The 16,623-nt window shown below is 46.9% G+C and overlaps 1 protein-coding gene across 2 annotated transcripts in view; it reads right to left on the reverse strand.

Moving 5' to 3' along the window:
- Window positions 1–6,936: 6,936 nt before the first annotated feature.
- Window positions 6,937–16,623, reverse strand: part of pard6a (par-6 family cell polarity regulator alpha) — a 39,663-nt gene continuing 29,976 nt past the window's right edge. For both annotated transcript variants that reach the window (XM_061246666.1, XM_061246665.1), the window contains one exon: window positions 6,937–9,724. In XM_061246666.1, the coding sequence (XP_061102650.1) occupies window positions 8,874–9,724 (851 nt within the window). In that variant the 3' untranslated portion in view covers window positions 6,937–8,873. The remainder of the gene's footprint in view (window positions 9,725–16,623) is intronic.

Raw genomic sequence — 16,623 nt, forward strand, 5'->3', positions numbered from 1 at the left:
AGTAATTAAAAAATTGACACATATTTCTTCATGTTTTGATTTAGGATATAATGTGCAGTGTTCCCAATGCATCAAAATAAAAACTATTATAAGGATTTTGAGCTTTACTCACATTTTTAAACACATTATTTTGAACACAACTGTATATAATTGTTTTAGATTCAAATAATTTTCTGTGCTTGAATGATCCTGCCTGGGGCAATTGAGCCAATCAAGAGAACCGGGCATTGCACTTTTTAAGCACATTTTTAAACACACTGCTATTATTTTGAACACAACTGTATATAATTGTTTTAGATTCAAATAATTTTCTGTGCTTGAATGATCCTGCCTGGGGCAATTGAGCCAATCAAGAGAACCGGGCATTGCACTTTTTAAGCACATTTTTAAACGCACTGCTATTATTTTGAACACAACTGTATATAATTGTTTTAGATTCAAATAATTTTCTGTGCTTGAATGATCCTGCCTGGGGCAATTGAGCCAATCAAGAGAACCGGGCATTGCACTTTTTAGGAGTATTTCATAGGTTCCAATACACCAGACAAACTCAGAGAAAAGTAGAAAAGTATTTGATTCCAAAACAATGACGTATTTGACCCAGGTCTGAGGAAAGTGGTACTGTGCTCCAGCCTCTGTTCCTCCCTGGTCAGGTCAGCTCTCAGACCACCTTCTAATCACATGCTCCTCCCTGCTCGGCATACAGGCCTTTTCCCAGGATACAGTGGGGCTGGGCTTATGAAGGATAACAGTTGACGATTACAGTAATAACAGGTCACAGGAAATGATCCATCGGCGAGAGAGGCGCTGCCGCTGGTTCTGCTGTTTTGGTTAATAACCTGGCGGGTCAACCTGGGCCGGCGGCGCTGGATGCGGGCGGGCGTGGCGGGGGCAGGTGGGGGGTTGGGGGCGTCTCTGTCCCAGGGCCACTCACCGGGTACAATGCAGCCTTTGGAATGCCGTGGGCCAGGGGACAGAACGGCCTTTGTTGCCGCTGAGCCGTTGAGTCCGAGCTGGCTTTCACAGGGAGAGAGAGAGAAAGCGTCAGAGTGAGTCAGACAAGTCAGCCATTCTCTCCATTATCACAATATTAGTCTGTGGAGGCTGGAGCGAGGGGGGGGGGGGGGGGGGGTCTGCTGCCCCCACACCGTCCTCACCAAGCATTGCGTCAGGGCCTCCTCCTGCCTTCGCCTGGTACCGGGAGTACTGAGCCCTGCGTGTGTGACCAGGCGCGCGCGCGCGCGTATGTGTATGTGTGTGTGTGTGTGTGTGTGTGTGTGTGTGTGTCTCTGTGTGTGACCGTGTGTGTGTGTGTGTCTGTGTGTGTGTGTGTGACCGCGTGGTGTGTCTCTGTGTGTGTGTGTGTGTGTGTGTGTGTGTGTGTGTGTGTGACCGCGTGTGTGTGTGTCTCTGTGTGTGACCCTGTGTGTATGTGTGTGTGTGTGTCTCTGTGTGTGACCACAGTGTGTGTGTGTGTGTGTGACCGCGTGTGTGTGTGACCCTGTGTGTATGTGTGTGTGTGTGTGTGTGTGTGTGTGCTTGACCATGTGGGTCTGTATCTGTGTGTGTGTGTGTTTGTGTGTGGGAGAGCACATTGTGGCTCTGTTAGTGGTGACACAGATGAGGGGCATTACATAATTCCTTTTTACCTTTTTTGCTTGTAAAATGCATTTTTTGGTATTCAAATAGAATATTATTGTACTTTTATGGTAGGGTACATTTGGTGAATTTGTTCCCAAATTTCAATATAAAATCATTACCAAATCCATTGGTATTTCTGAGAGAGTAGACAGAGAGAGGTTTCCAAAAATGCAGATATACCCCTCTTACTCTGTACTCTGCTGTCACTTACCCAGTGCTCATGACACTGGGTAAACCCTTGTCCTTTTAGCTCTGCAAACATATGCAGGTTCATTATTTAATAAACACTTTTATATATTTGCACAAGAACCCTTCATGCAGCCGGATTATTCACAGCTGTGTCTGGGGTTAAGTGTCTGGCCCTACAACTCGATGGCAGTTCCCCACAGGGGAATTTCATTCAATCTCATTACTGTAAATCCAGTGTCCTAACTACTACACCACCCAGCAGCCTCACACTATGTCACCTATTACACTCAGTTCTCTGTGTAAATATTGTATTGGTTATGTTGGTTTGTGTATGTTTGTGTTGCTGGATGTACGGTACAGGGCGTGTATTGGCTCTGGTGCTGTAACACTCCCTGCCTGTGAATAACAGGATCTGACAGACAGGGGGTACTTCCTCTCTGTCCTGTATGACTAGATTAGGTTGGGTGCCAATCCAGACACCGCCTGCCTGGCCGGCCTCTGTGGAAGCTGGGAATGGAGCGACTGATGGAGCGACTGATGTCACTCTTTCTCTGGGACTCTGTGTGTCTGGTCATCCAATCTCACCCCCCCCCCCCTCCCCCATCAGGGATTTCAGGGGAACTCCAGTTGAACTAGTGCCCCTCCCTGCAGAAAAAGACAGCTAAAGCCATGCTACCAACTCAGACAAGCTACCAGCACTAGCTGGTTGACCAGCTCATACCCAGCTAGACCAGCTTCATGACCAGCTCATACCCAGCTAGACCAGCTTCATGACCAGCTCATACCCAGCTAGACCAGCTTCATGATCAGCTTGACCAGCTCAATTTTCAATGGTCAAGCTGGCATAGCTGGATTTTACAGCAGGGCTCCCTTCCCATCCCAGCCCGGCCTGTAGCTAATAGATTCAATTCCCAATTCAAGGACTTTCACTGTACCCTTCATGAAGGTACGTACTTATTCTGGTACAATCTTAGAAGAAGCCCACCAGTCTGTTTCTTAAAAAAAAAAATTCAAAGTTAATTCCAAAAAGGGGAAAAGATAAGATACAGGTACTTCTTCTGAACAGTAAATATCTAGTAAATAGCAATTCCACAATTCCTCTCAGACTGGATATCTGTATGGTTCTTAAAGGCACTTACTGTACCTTACTGCCAAATGCTTTGCCTTACAAATGCTCCCACAATGGCGTTTAGAGTGGAGCCATGGGTATGTGCTCTCTCCGGCATCATATCATCGTAATGGTGGGAGGATGGCAGTATTCGTCTGATGAAGACTTCCTGTACAGCAGATTCGCATCACTAAACTGACTTCATCACCATTCACTCCTCTTCCTGCTCTTTGACTCCTTTTCATCCTCTTTCATCCCTCTTCGCTCCACACCCTGCTCACAGCACCCCCTGCTGTTCACAGGCTGTAACACAGATACAACACCACCCTGTTTGACTGGGAAGTCGGCAAAAAAAAACCTGCTTCTGCATAAGCAAGTCAACGCCCCAGCTCTGCCCCTCTTGATTGACGGGTAGGCCTATTCAGACTGCACATTTTTTCCATCCGCCGTCAAGCCGAGAGCCTAGATCAGGATTAGCAAAATTAGTTTAGCAAAAATATTTTTTAATCTTTCCATTCCAGTTCCATTTTCTATATTGTCTGTAGCTCCATATTCTCTATTTTAGTAGTTCATAAGTAATGCCTACGTGCCTATGACCTGGGGGCAGAGACAGGCCAAAAGCTGGTGTTTCTTAAGATTAAAAACTGCCTAGCATTGTAGTAAGTAATGATACTCATTAATAGGATGACTTACAGAAACAGTTGCATTTTTCCAAACAGTTCACACCTTTTCACAAAATGATCCAACATTCTGGTATAGGAATAAAACATAGGGCTCCAGGTCTTGCGATTCTATATTTTGGAGTTGCCATTTGTCTTTCAAGCTGCCATGCAAAAGTACAGATTTGCTCCAATGTGGATTCAAAGATGTCTGGATTGAAAAATAACATCTTTGACATTTTCAGTGGAAATGTATCTACAGTCAGCACAAGGACAAGTGTAGGCTGAATGACATTTTGAAGAGCAGAAAACAAGCGGTGAATACAGACTCATTTTAATTTTTAAACATATTTTATTATCTTTAGATAATATTTCATAATCAGCATACATTTATATCACATTCACAGTATTGTACACCCCAAACCCTTTGATTCATTAAATAATATAAATACAAAGTTCCTCTGATTTCAGTTTGTCTCCCGGTAGTCATAGAGATAGGAGGGTCATCTCCAGGATTCTCATATACAAATAAAAGTACAAGAATAAGAAAAATACTGTCCATATTTTTATACATATATAAAATGTTCTGTCATACAAAAATCTCCCAAGTTATTAAAAATGTCCCTTAATGTATTATTTTCTTTTAATTTTTTATTATACATATACAATGAGTGAATAATAAAAAATATAGGCCTATATTATTGTCCGGTACATCATTTTGGAGGGTGTGCAGTGTTGCCATGGACACTGGGAGGGAGAGGCTATCCGGCTGATCAGGGTGAATTCTGGGTCATTTTCACTCCCCCCCCCCCCAGCTCTGCTCTGCGGTAACTCCCACCCCATCTCCCTTCCACCCACAAATCTCTGAGAACCTTCGACTGTGATCCCTACAAATAAAGCGGAGAACATCCAACCTCGCGTTCTTGAAGACCTGAACCGTAAACAGAGTCACCAGAAAGAAAGAAACATATTAGTGACCTTTGAACTTTATGGGAATAATTTAGCGGTGGGGGGCGGCCTGGTGTTTCTGAGCAGGCGGGGGAAGGTCGTTGCTAACGTGTGTGTAACTGATATTAAGGTTCAAATTGAGATGGTGGTCTGACATGCCTCCATACTCGCGTCGTCCACATTGCCGACAGCGAAACACAATCAGTCTTCACCGCAGCAGGAGCCAGCACTGACACCGCAGTGACCTGCGTCTACGATGGGGGGCAAAGCGCAGTGCGGGCAGGGTAAGGTCCTTCATTTCTTACAACCGCCAGACCCAAATCCAACCCAGCGTAAGTGCTCTTCAGGTCGTAAAGCCAGCAAGAGGGTCATTTATTTGAAGCCATGAACTGGACAAATTTTGGGGCATCGCGACAAGCTGATGTGGGAATCACTGGTACAGGCCTCAGAAGAAGACCACCAGACTGTCTCTTAAAAAAGAAATTACAAAGTGAATTCCAAAAAGGGGAAAAGATAAATCGAATACAGATCATCCTTAAATTCCAGAGGATGATCTAAATAATTTTCTATGCTGGTGACTGCACAGGAAGTGTCTGAATGACCTGAAAGCAGAAAGCGCTCAAAGATATTCTGAACCTGCGCCATCCACACCGTTAATGCAGACCATTAAAACTAAAATGATGAGTCCTGGCTATAGCAATAGAGAGGCGGGGTGGGGTAGCGTTTGTGTTATATATGGCTGTGGCACGGTTATGATAGGCCTACATTAAGGTGATCGGGGCTTGACCCCTGGTGTCTGTACCGGGCGCGCTCAGAGCGATCCTTCTGCATGTCCGCCCACGCCTCCGCCTCGCCCGGGGGATAAAAACGCACATTCATCGCCATGGTGCAGGTGCGGTTGCCATGGAAACCATGTCAACAAGACCCATTCGCATGCAATTACAGCAGCTTCCACAGGACAGGAAACAGACAGGACAGAACAAAAAAACGCACACGCACGTACACATACGCACAGACACGCAAACGCACACAGACCACCATAAGTTCAGCCAACTCTCGACTAGGTCCAGTCATAACCTTATGGGGTGTTTTTGTTGTCTATATTTTTTATGGAGACTGATTAAAGCTGTTAAAGACACATTTGGCATCACCTGTTGCTTGGTACAACATGTAACGGTGAAACACATGCCAGCTCAAAATAAGCCTCTGCAGGTATCTTACTTAGTCTACAATCCATGCAAAAGATGCAAAGAGAAATCATTCTTGCCATTACAATGGGGCCTCTATCAACCTATATCCAAAATATACCCCATCATTTCCACTGGACCTGATCTTTGAGAAAAACAAAGGGTGATAAATGTTCATATGTGCAATGATCAGCCTTTTTGATAAGGGGTGGGTGACCTGTGCCACCTAACCCCAGGGATCAACCTTGCAGCTGAATCAATGAGAAGGAGGCGTAGCGCTGTGTACTACCGGTCTCTACGGCATCATCCACAGGGTCACGGTCAGGTAAACCCCTGCTGGTCGTGGCCTGAGGCGACCCACTGCTCTAATAAACCGCTCCTGCCATAACAACAATAATGAAGTCATTTTCACCGGGCTGGCACTGGAGATGGAGAACACAGATTTCAAGAGCCAGTAGCACAGCCAGTGTGATGCTGGCTGGATATATTAACAACAGAAGAGGAAACGGATTCTACACTTATTACACAGAGGGCAAGGGAGCATGCGGCTTCTGCAAAAGACTAGAGAGAAGCTGTCTAGTGTTCACACACACGTGCATGAACACACACAGAGACATGTACAGGCACACACACACACGCACGCACACACACACAGATGAACACGGACACAGACACACAAGTAGACGCACACAGAAGTATACACACATATACATGCGCACACACTCACACACACACACACACACACACACATATATAAACACTGTGGGTCCTTCAGTACAAGTCCATTACAGACTACCAGCGTCATTCTGTTAGAGATCACATGACCGTGCGCCAACACTCCGTCTCCCCCCACCGAACCTGGCCAGGGGCCGGAGCTGAACCAGCCACCGTGTTGCCGGTGCCGGGCGGGGCATCAATCAAACCCCGGCCCGGCCCAATAAAGGCCAATGAGCAATGGCAGATTTGGCAGAGGCAGATGATTGACGGACTTTAGCTCAGCCAAAATCTCAGCCGGCCATCTGCTCCTCCTTTGTACTTTACATTAGCGGCATCCGAGACGTTCCCGAGGGAGCGGAAGACCGGGATTGGGTCACCTTCAGAGGACGCAGCCTGGAGGGCAGGAAACCGTGGCGAGTGCAGTGATAAAATGAGGGGAGCGTCAAAGATTTCAACTGACCCCCCCCCGCACACACACACACCTGCCCCAGCCTCCAGCTCCACTCCGCTGTCATGGCAACGGTTCCTCATAAAGAACAATGGAAGTAAATAAAACAATGCGGAAAGCTGGAGTTTGGAATCACCCCGTTGTCGCGGTCCACACCTCTACTCTACGCTGTGCATGTAGAATAGCGCAGTTCGCGCTTGGGCCACATGCGGTCGGAGTGGTTAGCTAACTTCATTTACCCTACGGTGAACTACAGAACCCAGCCTGTCCCTCACCCATTTCCTATCTCAACACTTTTTATTTTAACACAGTGAATGCAGGACTGCGTCTAAACACCTCTGGCCCAGGCGACCAGCTGTCTCTAATATCCATATCACACGAATATCGACTTGAGGAACCAGTGGCTCCATCGGCGGTCACTGGGACATTGGCAGAGGTGACAGGGCAGTTTCTTACACAAATAGTCCATGGCTGCAGTGGTTATTGTTGGATGACCATTTAAATACCAGGGGAAATCTGTGCTTTTGTGTTTTCGGAAAGCAATAACTGTAACTTTTTTGCAGCACAAGAGCATGTGAGATAAGAATACCTGCGGTGGTAGGTACGTGGATTCTAGCTACAGAAGTGACGCTGAGGTCCACCGCGTTCACTCTGAACACGACCACCGTACAATCTGTCATCCCAAATACTACATCTGCAGCCCAATCCTTCATGCTACATTCTCACATTATTATCATTTTAAAAAAATAGCCATAACTATCCTTCAGCTTGTAAAGCAGACGGCGTGTATGACTTGTTGTACACAAAGAAAGACAGGAAGTACCGATGACAGAGTCTGTGTATTGAAGGGGTTTCTTCACGTGGTCCTGGGTGCCTGCAGGTCAAAGGTCAGGGGTCAAGTGTCCTCAATAGTTTGACCCTGACTTGGCTTTGACACGTCCGTGGAGTTGTATTCCGATTCCTCTGGGCGGAGGAGGGTGGCGGTGATGAAGCACATACAGGTAAGTGTGGAAGCCATCTGATTGGTTGTCCTAGGTGCGGTCAAGCGACTGGGCTCATATGTGCAAAAGAGTGGTTGCCATAACAACATATTTGCAGAGCCATATATATATATATATATTTAGATCGATTAACAAAAAAAAAAAAAGTATAATGGCAAAGAAGCTAAAAATATATCCTCAGGTTGCCAACAACAGCAGGGTGCTGGCCGAAGCACAATGTCCTGAATGCGTTGAGTTCTTCCATCTTCCAGAGCACACTTGACATCTTAAGCTGCTTTAACGTGCAGGGGAAAAGGCTATATTTACTGCTCAGAGAGCTCCATCAGGACCGTGTGTGTGTGTGTGTGTGTGTGTGTAAGGGGTCGAAAGGGAGAGTAATAAAGTCACCGCTGTGCTTCCGACCCTTAGCCGGGGGGCACAATCGAATTTAACATCTTTCACTGTTTATTCCAGACGCTTCCTCTCTGGCTCGGAGTTGGTCTGAGAGGGAGAGAACAGCCCTCCCGCACGTCTTCTCCTGCGAAACACCTCGCAGTGTATTCCCCAACCTTCTCGTACTGGAAAATGCGCTACTTTTACGAGCTTTAGTGAGTGTAATAAAACAAAAAACATTAATAAGGCTAGCAGAGTGAGGAAAAAAAAATTTGCGAAAGGCACCTCCTTATAGCCGAGGCTGTCAGCCTATAGGATTAGCCACACCCCGCCCCACCCCCGCCGTGGACCAATTCCATTCCTTTTAGATGCATGGAACAAACATCGGGCACTTCCAGACCAAAAAAGGCATTACTTTGTTTAGTGCCTACTGTTTTGTAGAAATGAGGTATTAATAAGTTTGTATTTTGTTAAAATTAGTGGATATTTCCCAGGGAAGTAGCGTCCCCGTGCTGTGGGCTGTGTTCGGTGTTGTTGTTGCGGTCGTCGTTGGGTTGGCCGAGCGGACCGTTGGCGGCGCGGCGGGGCGGGGCTGGGGGGGCCTCACAGTGTGATGATGTTGCCGTCCTCGCGCATGCTCTCCTGGCTGGGGCTGCCGTTGTGCGTGGGGGTGTTCAGCGAGCTGAGCGAGCCCTTGCTGTCGGAGAGCGAGCTGCTGTGCAGGGAGGCGCTCTGGGGGAGCGCCCGCGGCCCCCCCGCTGCCCCCGACGACGAGGACGAGGCGTCCCCGTTGGCGAAGTGCGCGGCGGGCAGGTAGGGCGGCAGGCTGTCGCTCTCGATGATGAGGTCGCCGTCCTCGTCGCTCTCCCCCTCCGCCGTGCTGTTGCTGTAGTGGCTGACGTACTGCGAGGCCGGGCTGGGCGTGGAGTCGTGGGAGAAGCCCGAGCCGGAGCTGTTCCCCGACGCCTTGCTGCCCCGCACCACGTTGTTGCGCTGGTTGGCCGGCTTGACCGTGACGATGAGGTTGTGGCTGTTGGCCACCATCATGTCCGTCACCTGGTCCAGGGACTTGCCCTCCACCTCGATGCCGTTGACCTCCAGGATCTCGTCGTTGACGCCCAGCAGGCCCGTGCTCTCCGCCAGGCCCCCGCGGACCAGGCGCGAGATGAAGACGCCCGGCACCTTCTCCACGCCCTGCGGGGTGACGCGCACGCTCACGCCGTCGCGGATGTAGAAGCCCAGCGGCTTGTCGGAGCCGTGCTTGTGCAGGCGCACCCGCCGGTGCGTCTCGGGCAGGATGTCCACGTCGATGATGGAGGAGATCTGCCGGAAGTCCTGCGGCAGGCCGATGAGCAGCGCCGGCTTGCCCTTCTGCTGCGTCGCCCGCAGCCCCGGCAGGCCCTTCTTCTTCCTCTGCAGGGAGTTGGTGGCGAAGACCACGGGCTCCTCCACATCTGCACAGCACAGAGAGAGAGAGAGGGGGAGAGAGGGAGAGAGAGGGGGAGAGAGAGAGGGAGAGAGAGAGGGGGAGAATGTGAGCTTGTTTACATTGGCCTCCATTGTGTTAAAAGTGTCGGATATTAGCATTCGGAGGTAGCATTCTGTGGGTTGTGTTTTGTGGTTTTTGATGCTGTTGGCTGAGCAGACTCTCCATAGACTCTATGGGCCAGTTCACAGACACAGATTAAGCCTAGTCCTAGACTAAATTACATTTTGAATGATTCCCCATACAAAACACGGGTAATAATTGGTGTCTGTGAAACCGGCCCTGAATGTATCTGTGCTTTGGCAAAATAAGATTCTTCTTGTCCTGTCAATAAATTGATTCAAAACTGAATTTGAATTTGACATAAACATAAACAACACATAAACAATTCACATTAGTTTAGATAACCTCGTCTGTAGCTCCAGTTCTTAAGATGGATGCAGTTTATGGGACCTGCTAAAAGGATTTTTGGTTGGAGTCAAAAACCTTTGGGCCTAGTGGTCAGAACTGTATTATCATGGCTAGGGAACTCAGAGACTATATATCCAGCAGAAATACTCTGTATGTTTTAAAGTGTATGCCATACTGTGGTTACATCAGCAGCTCATGGTCTATCTTACTAGCTTCTAGGTCAGAGCCAGAAGCTACAGACATTCAGATATCAGATTGGACTGCTTACTGAAACTGACATATTTGAGAGAAAAATTGATATGAGTAAATGTGTGGGTGTGTGTTTGAGGGGTATTGGATCAATCTGTCTCCCGATCCTTCATCTCACAACAGATTGAATAGCCTAAACAAACACAATCCCTCCGTCTATATTTCATCAGTTCTGGTATGGATTTCCTTGCCAGATTCCCATTTTCAGGGGTGACTTAATCTACTTATACATATACAATGTCATTTATCCAGGTGATGCAATTGAAGGCTTGGACAATTTCAGAAAACAAAGTACACAGGAACAGTAGATAGACATTCTGGAACCACAGAGTATTATGGGAATGCTAGAGTATTCTGGAACACTGTGTTAAATGGAACATTGGGATGGAACATTCTGGAACAAGCAAGTACTCTATAATAGCAGAATAATAACACACGCCTCACAGCAAAAGGGGCCTGGGTTCAAATTCCACCCGGGGCCTTTCTGTGTGCAGTTTGCATGTTCTGCCTGTGGCCGTGTGGGTTTCCACTGGATGCCTCCCACAATCCAAGACATGCAGGTTAGACTAATTTGGAGGGGAACTAACAGGGTGTTGGTGTAAAAAATCATACATGCTCAGTCGAACTACCCTATATGAATAAAGGCACGCTCTTTATAAAATAAATAGTAGTATTGTGGAAGAGCGAAATGTTCTGGAGCACCATAGTATTCAGAAAGAGCTAAATGTTCTGGAGCACCATAGTATTCAGAAAGAGTGAAATGTTCTGGAGCACCATAGTATTCTGAAAGAGCTGAATGTTCTGGAGCACCATAGTATTCTGAAAGAGCTGAATGTTCTGGAGCACCATAGTATTCTGAAAGAGCGAAATGTTCTGGAGCACCATAGTATTCTGAAAGAGCGAAATGTTCTGGAGCACCATAGTATTCAGAAAGAGCTAAATGTTCTGGAGCACCATAGTATTCTGAAAGAGCTGAATGTTCTGGAGCACAGTATTCTGAAAGAGCTGAATGTTCTGGAGCACAGTATTCTGAAAGAGCTGAATGTTCTGGAGCACAGTATTCTGAAAGAGCTGAATGTTCTGGAGCATAGTATTCTGAAAGAGCTGAATGTTCTGGAGCGTTAAAGGTGTCCCTGCGCAGCTGGAGGTGTTTCTGACACGGTCACGCTCTCACACTTCATTAGTGCCTGAGCCACGCGGGAGGCTCCCCGGTGAGCCGTGGGCAATAACACTGAAGCTTTACATTCACTTTAATCTTCCACCTCCTCCTTCCTCCTCCTCTCTACCTCTTCCTCCCTTTTGATCAAGCACTCCAAGTAAAGGACAAACCTCCCTTCAAAGAGAATATCTGGAAGGTCCACTATAGAAGTTCTCCAGTCAGCATGATGGTAAATTAAAGAAAAGCATATTGCCCGTACACATTCATACAGAAAGACACACACACACACACACACACAGACATAGACACAGACAGACAGACACACACACAGGCCCTCAGGTGCTCACACACACACACACACACACACACACACACACACACACACACACACGTTAAACAGTGATGTTCTCTGTGTCACCCAGAGGGGCCATCTACCCGTGCTGCCCATACCAGAGGATAGAGACAGAAATGTCATGCTGTAATCATGGCCAAATCATTATTCACTTCCACAGTGCTCCACACCTCCCTCGCTTAGCATAGCTGCCCTTTTCTCTCTATCCATCTCAATTTTCTCCATCATCTCCATCCATACCAATTCCTCCCTCCATATCCATCTCTGATGTCTCTCTCTCTCTCTCTCTTTAACTATCCATCTCTAAAGATTCAGTCTGATCTTACAAGAAGGCAGAGACAAATGCTGTCTGATGGTTGCCAGGTGACAAGCAGAATTAAATGCACTTTCAGTTAGTGCTGCGGGAAAGGGGGCGGGGCACCAGGGCCTTTGGACAGGTCAAACGCAGGTCACTCTATGAATGACTATATATCTATGAACTGGTTATAGACCAGTACACAAGGCTCATATTACTATGTATCAGCTGTACAGTTTCACAAGAGGGGAATCACATTACACAGGCACATTTGTGTTTTTTTAAAAGAACACATTATTGTTCAGGCTCTACTGAACCTCTGCTTCATTTTGCCAGAGGGCTTTGGGGGGGTGGGGGGCATTACCTCCTCACCCTCCCCAGGTACAGAATGTCAGTCACTTCCACAACTTGCTGGAATATCGCATTACCCATCGCAGGATATGGCATGTGATGTGTGTGTGTGTGTGTGTGTGTGTGTGTGTGCCAGAATGCCGGAGTGCTGTACGTGTGAGTGCGTTTATGACTGAGTGTGTGTAAGTGCGTGTGTGTGTGAGAGAGAGAGAGAAAATGTGTTTATATCAAGGTGTGCTCACGTGTGGGTGTGTGTGTTTGTGTGCATTCCTGCTGTTATCTACAGGGGTGTAGAGAAGATGTACAACTCCTCAGAAACACATCGGTCAGAACCTGCTACTTTTCAGCAATTTGGCCCGAAACTAGTAGCCTCAGGTATGAGGAGACAGGATAGGACCATGCATGAAAAGCCCCACCCAAAGCAGATGCCCTTTCTACTCAAACACCCCGTTTACACACCCCCTCGCCGGCACGAGCGGACACCCCTCTCCCGCAGACCTCCCCGCTCACCCCAGACACCAGCTTTCTTATTTTTAGCCCTCACCAGCAGATAGAAGCGCTGGAAAGATCTGCTCACGACTCAAGCCTAATGCACCGTGAAACGGAGTGCGGAAACAGGGAATTTTTCAAGTTATTTTTAACCCGAGCCAAGGCTCTGCGTGTGTGAGGAGATTTGTACTTTCACAGCTCGGGCGCTTGCTTCAATGACCAGATTTTATCAAGTCATATACTCCTGCAGTCGCAAGATGTCCTTAAAGGCATCCAATGAGAAATCATTTGCAATTCCTAAATCAACTCAATTAGCCATTCAACGACTGCTACTTATGCACGAGCAAACTACATGTCAGGTCAAGGAGCACTGTTCACGGTAGTTTGCATAGCATATTTATGCATTTTATTCAATGGTTTGTGAACAGTAGGCTCATGTGAATATGACATCAGAATAAGATTTGACAATTTTCTTTTAGCTCTTTGCTAATTAAGAGAAAAGAGAAAGTAAATCAGAAATGAAATAGAAATGATTATGTGCATAATATATTTAATATTAAACAAACAAAATATTTGCATCTGCTTACAACACTCCAAGTTCTTGAATACAGTTCATGAAACAGACTAATTCAATCCCACCTTTTTCCCTATTAAATGAATTCTCCAGACTAATTCATTCATTCACAATCAGTGTTCATTAACATGATAATTTGTTGGATCCCACCAAAGGAATTATGACTGGTCCTTCTTTATACAATTAATCATCGCTTAATTACAGTCAATTACGCTGTTATGCATTCCAAGTTAAGCATCCTCCGAGACTAATTTCAGCTGAAGCAAAGGTTACAAAACCCGGTCACAGAAAATACAGCCTGTAGCCTATCCTCCTTCCAGCCCATAACCTCTCCCCTCCCTCTCACTGCTACCCAGCATGCCCTGTGCCTGTCTGGGCAGTCTGGGAAAGAAGAGCCCTGTAGCAGCATTCGGCCCAAAGCCATTGAAGATATAAGAATAAAGCTTGTGAGGGATTTAAACGTTCTGAAGTGCAGACAGTGCTGTCTGTAATGTTTAGCACCATGGAAAATCGAACGTTGTAGTGATGTTGCAGCAATGTTACGGGGCAGCGGACCCAGGGGCTGTGTGGGTGGTGGAACATTGCAGCTCTCCTCTGAATACTGAATCCATGAATGTAAACCCAAGGAGCTGCAGTGTTTGCCTACAGGGACCTACTGGTTCCTCAGATAAAAATATATTTGTAATGCAATAATATGAATACTAATAGTGTATCAGCCAGGTAAACACTATTAATATTATTCCTGTTACTGACACTCTGTAAACACTGCCAGTAGACATTGTTACTGTAATGAATTAGACTATGTTTTAAGTTTGAAAGCTGGTAGATTTTATTTCTGTTTTCTGTCATGCCGGCTTTTGCAACACTTTCTGACATCCAGCCAGAATTAATATAACGTATGATGTCATAATTGATGGCAAAAAAAGCAGAGAAAAGGTCCAGCTTCTGCAGGTGGATAGGCACACACACAAACACACAAACACACACACACACACACACACACACACACACACACCCCAACATCTTTGGTTTCATGAATTACAATAACACCCTTCTCATTGCTGGCACTCTTGACATGACAGGTTTAACGCAAATCAGTGCCATTCACAGCAAATCTTTCACTGTACTTCCTTGTGAAAGTTCACATGAGACAATGGGGGTGTGATATATGACGTCATTAAAAAGCTTTCTCCTCAGGGGCATGGCACCCCAACGGTGTCACGGCAGGGGAGCTGTCATTATATTTCACATTTCATTAATTACCACAAGCTCCACTACAGCATTTGATAGGGGATGACAATAGGAGGCTTGATTAAATGTGCACTCTGACCCCCTGTGCACCAGATATGACAGTGAATGAGAGACTGTCTGAGGAACTAGGAGATAAACACAGTCTCTGAGTAATGAACCTTTGTCTGTGCGTGTGTGCGTGTGTGTGTGTGTGTATGAATGTGTGTTTGTATGCGCTTTGTATGTGTAAGTATGTGTGTTTGTGCATGTCCATAAATGTGTATGCATTTCAGTACATGTATTATGTATTATGTATTGCTGTGAGTCGGCAGTCAATGAAAAGATGCTCACACACACATGCGGACATGTACACACACACACACACACACACACACACACACACACACACACACGCATACAGTCAGCTTACTCAAATCAAATTTGCCCCTCTCTCCCTTTCTGTCAATCCCTGTATGGATTATGCACACTGGTGCAGGGGGGGGTACTAGTAATCAAATTCCCCTGCCCCCTCTCTTGTAAGGCGCTTAAGTAAAGTGCCTGTGAAATTAGCCCAATTTAAAGAAAGGGATCCCACCACACCACACCCCTCCCCCGTCTGCAGACTGTGGCCTGAAAAGCGGTTTCTGGGCAGCAGGAGCACAGAGCGAGAGGCACAGAGAGGCGTTTTATCTGCTCGGGGCAGTGGGTTATTACCAGCCTGTGCCACACTGCTACTCTGCACAGGGGCTATGCACTGATGTCTGCACACTGCAGAACACTGCGGCACGTGCACATGGACGTGGTGTGTGTATGTGTGTGCGTATGTGTGTGTTTGTAACATCTGTGTGTGTACATGTGTGTCTGTGTGCATTTGAGTACTTGTGTGTGTACATGTGTGTGTCTGTGTGCGTTGTGTGTGTTTGTGGTTGTGCGTTTGTGCACGTGTGTGTGTGCGTTTGAGTACATGTGTGTGTCTGTGTGCGTTGTGTGTGTGTGTGGTTGTGCGTTTGGGCAAGTGTGTGTGTGCGTTTGTGAACGTGTGTATGCGTGTGGTTGTGCGTTTGTGTACGTGTGTGTGTGTGCGTTTGTGTACGTGTGTGTGTGTGCGGTTGTGTGTTTGTGTACGTGTGTGTGTGTGTGTTGTTGTGCGTTTGTGTACGTGTGTGTGTGTGCGTGTGCGTTTGTGTACGTGTGTGTGTGTCTGCGTGCGTCTGTGTGCATGTGCGTGTATGGGTGTGCGTTCATGCATGCATGGTGGCACAAGCTCCATTAATCCGTTTCAGATGTACGGACCCTGCTAATCCACCCGCTGCCATTTGAGAGCATGAGGATGAGCATTAGGCTGGATTCATTAGCGCAGACGCGCTTCAGCGTTGGGGGCACGGGGCCGGGGTGGGGGCTGCAGACCAGAGCATATGGGACAGAGGGAAATCTGTCAGGGTGCAACGGTCTTTATTTTGGGGTGTGTGGGCTGGCGTGTGCGTGAGTGTGTGTGTGAGCGTGTTGGGGTTAGTGTGCGTGCGTGTGTGTGTGTGTGTGTGTGTGTGAGCGTGTGTGCGTATGTGTGTATATGTATGTGCGTGTGAGTGTTAGTGTGTGTTTGTGTGTGTGTATGTACGTGCGTGTTATTTCCTTGATTGAGACGAGGTGCTGATGTAGGTTTAATTAAATCTCTTGTCTACTGTACTCACAACTGAATGAAGGTCACTGACCTCTGAGAGGTAAGCAATTTCCTTTGTGTCTTTCTCACACACGCA

This window comes from Conger conger, chromosome 6, assembly GCF_963514075.1.
Source record: "Conger conger chromosome 6, fConCon1.1, whole genome shotgun sequence".
In the NCBI taxonomy this organism is placed as follows: domain Eukaryota; kingdom Metazoa; phylum Chordata; class Actinopteri; order Anguilliformes; family Congridae; genus Conger; species Conger conger.